The sequence below is a fragment of the Sinocyclocheilus rhinocerous genome, unplaced genomic scaffold (genome assembly GCF_001515625.1).
Source record: "Sinocyclocheilus rhinocerous isolate Xijiao unplaced genomic scaffold, SAMN03320098_v1.1 scaffold41091, whole genome shotgun sequence".
Lineage (NCBI taxonomy): Eukaryota > Metazoa > Chordata > Actinopteri > Cypriniformes > Cyprinidae > Sinocyclocheilus > Sinocyclocheilus rhinocerous.
This window is the reverse complement of record NW_015626003.1, coordinates 1-7,483: the sequence shown is the minus strand read 5'-3', so window position 1 is coordinate 7,483 and position 7,483 is coordinate 1. Positions and strand designations below refer to the sequence as shown.

The 7,483-nt window shown below is 33.8% G+C and overlaps 1 protein-coding gene and 1 long non-coding RNA gene across 2 annotated transcripts; both read right to left on the bottom strand.

The window, feature by feature from the left end:
* Positions 1-1,190: 1,190 nt before the first annotated feature.
* LOC107706725 (uncharacterized) lies at positions 1,191-2,094 on the bottom strand. Its single transcript, XR_001636178.1, has 3 exons — positions 2,038-2,094; positions 1,842-1,889; positions 1,191-1,484 (listed from the first exon to the last, which is right to left on the bottom strand). It is a non-coding gene; the product is annotated as an uncharacterized LOC107706725 (long non-coding RNA).
* Positions 2,095-3,135: 1,041 nt separating this feature from the next.
* LOC107706713 (butyrophilin subfamily 1 member A1-like) lies at positions 3,136-4,005 on the bottom strand. Its single transcript, XM_016510525.1, has 3 exons — positions 3,995-4,005; positions 3,638-3,921; positions 3,136-3,506 (listed from the first exon to the last, which is right to left on the bottom strand). Exons 1-3 carry the CDS (start codon positions 4,003-4,005, stop codon positions 3,136-3,138), a joined length of 666 nt encoding a protein of 221 aa, XP_016366011.1.
* Positions 4,006-7,483: the final 3,478 nt, after the last annotated feature.

Sequence of the window (7,483 nt, the reverse complement as noted above, 5' to 3'; positions counted from 1 at the left end):
AAATTATTTTGTAAAAACTACAGAATTTTTTTTTACAGTGTAGGCTCAAAGTGTATGAATTTTAGTTTAGTGTTTTTTTCTATTACACTAAAGCATTTGGTGTAGTAGGATACATAAATGTACCTGATCTGTTGGCAAAGTACAGGATACACCTTAGTTAAAAAATAAGCTAAGCTATAGGCTTGCTAACCAAAAGCTATCTGGGGAAGAAAAGAGAGAGAGAACAAACAAAGGGAAACGTTTGTGCTTGTTTACACAATAAAACATAAACATTATAATATATAATATGTGTAATTTAAAAGACATTAATTAAAACTATAATGCAAATGAAATTTAAAAATATACAATATAATGTGATATGTGTAATATCATAGGTTAATAGTAATTTAAAAGATAGTAAATAAAAATAATAAACTGTAATGCAATTTGATTTTCCTATAGGTTTTAAAATAACACTTTTTTTCACTACTCTAGAGAGAAAAGTAACTTTATAATTCAACAGTTACAAAATTGATGTTGCAATCAGTGGCAACATAACATTTACATTTATTCATTTAGCAGATACTTTTGTCCAAAGAATAAATACTATATGTGAAGTGCTAGGAATACAAAGTTTCAGACATCGTTCAGATTAGTACAAGCAAGAACAGGAAGGGAATAAAGAAAAGTGAGAGCATAGACAAAGAAATCTGCACAGACATAATTTTAGAAGTTCTATAACTGATTTTGAGGAATTCAATGCATAAAATGAATGAATGAATGATGAATTTATATTGCGCTTTTGTGTATTGCCGTACACCCAAAGCGCTTTACAATCATATGGGAGGATCTCTCCTCAACCACCAGCAGTGTGCAACATCCACTTGTGTAATGCGACGGCAGCCACAGTACAACGGCATTAGTGCGCTCACCACACACCAGCTACAGGTGGAGAGGAGAGAGATAGATCCAATTCAGTTAATGGGGATTATTAGGAGGCCATGATTGACAAGGGCCAATGGAGGGAATTTGGCCAGGACACCAGGGTTACACCCCTACTCTTTACGAGAAGTGTCTTGTAAGAAATCTCATCTGTCTCTTTAACAACCCATGTTTAACCCTGATAACTCGGTAATTAGTAGTATATCTTATGTTTAATTACAAAATTTGGCATTTTTTCTCTTTATTTTCTTGTCTTAGTTGTGCTCTGTTTTCTGGCCTCCCTGGTGTGTTTCTTTGTGTCCTACCGCCTTCTGATTCTGATGGTCTTTCTCTTTCTTGTATCTGTGGTTGTACAGCTGGAAATGATCTCTCTTGCTCTGCGGCAACATTATCTTGTGTCCCTTGCATTGTTGCTCTTGGGTTCTCTTGTGCTTGTGTCCTGTCTCTTGCAGATGAAATTTCTGTTGATAATTCTCCTAGAACCTGTGTTTCCATAGATAAGGAATCTTGCTCAGTGGCAGTATACCCTTCTGTTGTGTGTTGACCGCTGCTCTCTCTTTCCACTGTAATATTAACATACAAGCGAAAAAAAAAAACAAGACATAAATAACTAACAAAAAAAAAATGCAGCTGCATTTCAGTATTGTAATCTGTTTTTGAATTGGGTATTTTGTCTGCGCACTCTCTCCTCTTTCATTTTGTGCATCTCCAGTATGCTATCATCACTAACTGAAAACACAAAATACTTATATTTTTTATATTTAGCTAATGCCTTAAGCCTCACACAAACCTTACTGGACATTTAAGATTTTCATCAAGCTGTTATGTAGTATGTTTATTAAGCCATTGGCTGCTTGCTCCCTAAAGTGTAGGCAAAACACACCCATAGACCTCTATGAACATTTAAAGTGGTATCTTACTGAGTGGGGGAATTCCTTCCCTACTTTGTCTACGTCTAAATGTGGGACCTAAAATTGAGAAAGAATGAAAAAGTTAGCGTTATTAATTAAGAGGAACTTTCCCATGTAGTTTAGACATACCCAGTTTACGTTTTAAATAATGTCTAGTTTTATAATAATCTGAAAGATGCTTTCAAAACCACTGATCTATTATTACCATGTAACGTAATAGTGGCTAAGGAATGTTTCTTTGTCTTCAATGTTTTCAGTCTTGCCATCTCTCTCTCCAGTTCCTTTAGCTGTCTCTGCATCTCCATAATCTGTCTCGACAGCTTATCATATTGTTTGACTGCAGGAAATCACAAAATATCAAGAGAATTGTTTTTTAATGTCATTCACAAAAACAAAAACAAAAACATTTAAAACTCAAACATTCTTCTATTCATAGAAAAATAATTAACAATAAACGGCAAAGTTCACTCAAAAAAATTAATTGTAAAAGGCTAAATTAAATCTGTTCATCATATAAAGTGAACATGTCTTTCCAGTCACTTAAAGTCTCTTAATGAATGTTTTGAAAATTGTTTGGGAAACAGACTTTCAATGGAGGGAAAGAAATCTCTCAGATTTCATTAAAAATATCTTCATTTGTGTTCTTAAGATGAAGAAAAAATTGGAACATCATGAGGGTTGAGTAATTGATGACAGAATTTTCATTTTTGGGTGAACTATCACTTTCAATGTCACACAAACCTTGCAGTATATTTATGTTTTATATATGTTTTTATATGTTGTATAAGTTATATTTTAGTATTATATGATCATCCTCAAACATTGAAATAACATCACACACTTGTATCAGACTTACTGTTATGTTGCATTTTCTCTTCGTCCTTGCCATCAAGAAGCTGTAATTCTTTTAGATTTTTCTCTTGTAGGTTTGTTTGTTGTATTAAGTCATCGATCTCTTCAGTTTCACAAATCTCATTCATCTCTGCCAGAATTTTTCCCATGGTATTAGACAGATATTTATATTTCCAAGTATTCTCACTCATTTGAAGCTCTAAAATGAGTCAAATATCAATGTAAACCCATTATCACTTTATTGCAGGCATATTTGAAAAGAAAATCTAAGAAATCTAACATTTGCTAAATGCACAATATCTTCATAATATCTAAATGTTTAATATGCCAACTTAGTATGAATAAAGAAAGACATGGAGACATGAAAGTAACATTGGTGTGTTGCCATGGAAAGCACTCAAATATGAACCCAATAAACAAAATATATGATTCAATGAACTGCAGAAATTAGCTAGAAAAGTAGCAAATGCAGTTCTTTTATTTTACCTCTCACTTGTAGGTGAACTATTCCTGTCTTCTGACATCCATCCTTAAAGACTGTGCATGTATAGTCTCCTGAATCTGATGGTTGAACATTTCTCAAAGTCAATGAAAGATTTCCTCTCTCCAGCTCCTGGAAGAACAAACTCACTCGGTTCTCATAGTAACTACATGTTTCTTTCTGCCCCTTATTATACTGATAAATGAGCTCTGTCCCTCTAAACCATCTGATGTCCATGGACACAGCATTGGTTTCAGGTATTAGATGAACAGGTAGGACGACATCTTCTCCGGGATCAGCAGATATAGTGCCATTAGGAACCACCAGACCAACGTCTTTGGCTGGAGAGAGAAATATATTGTCTGAGGCATGAATGGTACCCATTCAAGCTTTGAAACCAAATTAATTATGGTGAAAAAATAAACTGATAAATCTTTACTAGTGTAAGAAATAAAACCTGAAAAATACTTACAGTTGATATGGAGAAAAATATATTCTTTTATTGCTTGATGTTCATGGATGACTTCACAAATATAGATGCCCCTCTGTGATGTTCTGACATCTCTGAGAGTCAAAGACACATTTCCATTGTGTAGATCTTCCAATGAGAGACCCACTCGACCCTCACAGCTCTCTATCATTCGTCTATCCTTATAATGGAAGACCAAATCAGCCTTACTCCACCACTTGATCTCCATTGAAGCAGCACTGATAGCTGGCTTAAGATTACATGACAGAACAGCATCATCTCCAGGTCTACAAAATATAATGTCAACTGGACAAACCAGAGACAACTCTGAGAAAGAGAAAAGAAACAATGAAACATTACTCCTGTGTCATTTTGTAACAGTGTTTAATGTCAAAGTCAAATCACAGATCATTTTACTTGCCTTGATTGGTTTCTAAAAAATGTTTAGCTTCAGCCATTTTTAATGTTTCTGGAACTCTGAGACAGGAAATTCATTGAAAGCCTAGAAAACAAACTACGACAATGAATGTTTCAATAAAATATCTCCTCTCATCTTATTTTGATGTGAATCTACCTTATAGCAAGCATAAAATACAGGTGAGTGGTAAATTGATTCAATTCAAATTCTGTCAATTTAAATAAAACAATAATAACACTAAAAAAAGTAAAACTAAAAAGCGTAATAAATGTAAATGCAATGCTGTTTTATGGACATAAAGGGAAATCAAAATGTGAGACAAAATAAACAAAATAGTTGTGAGTTAAGCAATAATTACAATAATTTCATTTTGAAAACAAAGCTTGATGGGCTACCATCAGGGCAGTTCTAGGATTTCATCATCAGGGGGTTTAGCCCTTAGTGAGAATGCGCAGCAAGAGACTATTGCCCATGTGGTGCCTCTTTGTAAATCAGCACCACTACATTACTATAGTAAGCCAAAAGTAGCCTACTATTTGGACTGATAATAAGTAGATACAAAAAAAACCTGTAAATTATATGATGCTACCGTCTCTCTGCAGTACAGTCCAAATCTGTACATGTGTACTGTTTTAGTAACAGAAAATGTTCATATTATTTTTAACAAGCATTACTGTTAACTAGCTAAAAAAATATTAAGAATTTATATTTTTATAAATATATATTAAGAAAAAACACTTAAGGATTTTTTCTACTGTCCTGGTAAGAACAAATAAATAAATTACAAGAAATAGCACAAATAAATACAATTAAACAAATTAGCAAAATAAATAAGCAGTACTTAGAGCTTGTGAAAACTATTAAGTAAATAGGCCTATACACAGACACCTATGAAAGCTACAGAAGTTACTTAGTCGAGAGCAGTGAGTGATTCTCTTTTTCTTTTGTTGTTTTATTAACATTATCAACATAGGAAACAGAAGGTATGAGGCTGCTGTCACATTAAGACCTAATGCACGAATCCCTTATATTGACACACATCTGATATTCTCTTAAATGTTTAAATTCACTTAAGATATAACCGACTGTGTTTACATGGATACTTCTCAAGACGGGCATTTTGACATAGTTTTTTGTGTCAAGACGTGAAAGAGAACTTAATTTGGTACTCGCGTGCCTTCTAAGAAGTGGCTTTCTGTGTGCGTGCTTGAGGTGTGGTGCGCACACAGGAACGATCTATCACAGTGCGCGAGTACCGCATCAAGTTCTCTTTCTTGCACTTGAATGGCTTAAAAATCACTTGATTGTTAAAAAGACTTAAAAACATGTGAAAATTATAAACTTTCCTGAGGAAGCAGCACTGGCCCGATCATTCAGATAGGTGATTAGTCCCCCTGAAGCCCCCCTTAAAAAGGGTCTAAAACCGCCCCTGGCTATCTTAACATCAATCCCTCCATGGAATTTTTTTTTTGTTATATCTTTTGTAAAAATCTTAAATCTTTTGTGAAAATTCTGCAAATTCACCAATACTTCTCACCAGTTATTATGAATTCATTCCCAGATTTTTTTTTCAATGAATGAAATCAAAACAGCTTATTTATTCACTCTTTGCATACTTTACGTTTTCCTTTGTGAGTTTTATAATTGGTCAGTAGAACTATTTGAAAAATATTGAATCCACTCATGAAGTTCAAAACGAACAAGTGAAAGTTTCACAAAATCCATCCAAATAAAAAGTTTTTAGCATAATAAAAGTAAACAAAGCAATTCAAGGTTGTATGTAAAAAAAATCCATCATAAATTCACATTATTGTATTTAAAATGGCAGATTAGCCTGCAAAATCAAACAATAAAAATTTGAAATGTCTTAGTTTAAAACCTCCCATGTTTTAATACATGAGTGTATAGGCCCTACAGCAAGAAATTGAACAGTAGAAGCAACAACAATGCATAAGCCTAAATCAGGCATGTTACTGCCCCCTACTGGGAAAACAGATAGACAGCAAACACACTTTCACTTTCTCTAGCCTTAGATATGATAAAAACCAATAAGGAAGATGCCAAAACGCTCAAAGTTACTCAATTACTGATTTGTTTAAATATCAGTAATTAAATATCCATTTCAATCATACGAAATTCTGGGAATGAATTCATGATAGTGAGAAGTATTGGTGAATTTGGATAATTTTCACAAAAGATTTTCAAGATTTTTTTTACAAAAGATATAACAAAAAATGTTCCATGGAGGGATATTTATCAGTATAAGTATGTTTAAATATCGAAACGCAATTTAAGTCCCAACATGGCCTTTTGAACTAATCCGAAAAACATACAAGAAGATTCTAAGTATTTTAACTCGTTTCACTTTCACTTAGAGTGATTTGAGAAATAACCCCGTAAATGTTGGATTACTTAACTTTTTCACGAATCCCATGAATTTGGCACATTAACTACACTGAATATTCTCTTTCAATGTAGTCTTTATAAGTAGCCTAAGTATTAAGAGAGTAGGCTAAGATTAATCTCTCGCGGATAGACGGTCATTAATAGAACAGTCAATAAACAGTCAATAACCCAGCATCAGATTTTGTTATAACTCACAGAAATAAGAGACTTCTGACAAATATGAAGACAGCAAAGAGAGAAAAAAAAAAACATTCATTTTAGGTTGTTTCTGACCTTATTGTCTCATCTTCCAGAGCAACACGAGTCCAATTGCAGTAGCTGTACTGAATCCTAATCGAAAGATCAACGTACTGTCTTGAAACCAGTTTTTCAGGTTCTGCATTTAACCCTGTATGTACTTGCTATGCTGTGCCAAGTGTGCCACCGCTATGAGGCGCTACAGGCCCTTTTCACAGTGACGTCAGCTAACTTCCGCTTTCCGGCAAAGCAGTGTATCTGTGCTTCTGTTATACCTTTACACCGGAGACTTCTCGGGAAAATGTAGGAAAAACTTGTAATATGAAAGGCGTTATTTAAGAGTTCAGACTAATAATGTTAATGTACTTACAGTCGGGTTCTTTTGAGAACGTTTTTCTAATGTTAATGTACTTACAGTCGGGTTCTATTGCGAATGTTTTTCTGCATCTGCTTTAGATGGGTGGCTTGCTTGCCGCAACTGCTTGCTTTCAGATTTGTATGAAACGATTATGTGTCCACGCAAATTAGATACTTGAAACCTTTTCACTTGTTATTTCGTTTTTTGTCATTCCTTGGATAATTTGTGAGTACACTGTGTAAATTAAATTCCCCCTATAGTTGGGCAATAAAAAGACAAACAACGTGATTTTGTTTTTATTTACTATATGGGGAAATTACATGGACACAAGTAATATTTTTTTTAATATTAAATCGTTTTACTACATGGCAAGTTTCACATCCACAAAGGCAAGTGGTCTGAAAAGAAACTCATTATCCAGTTCAAGAAT

Excerpts from the sequence above, each read along its gene's own strand:
- LOC107706713 (XM_016510525.1), bottom strand. Across the intron at positions 3,507-3,637 it reads TATTTTTCTCCATATCAACT|CCAAAGACGTTGGTCTGGTG; the intron begins GTAAGTATTTTT and ends TTCTCTCTCCAG.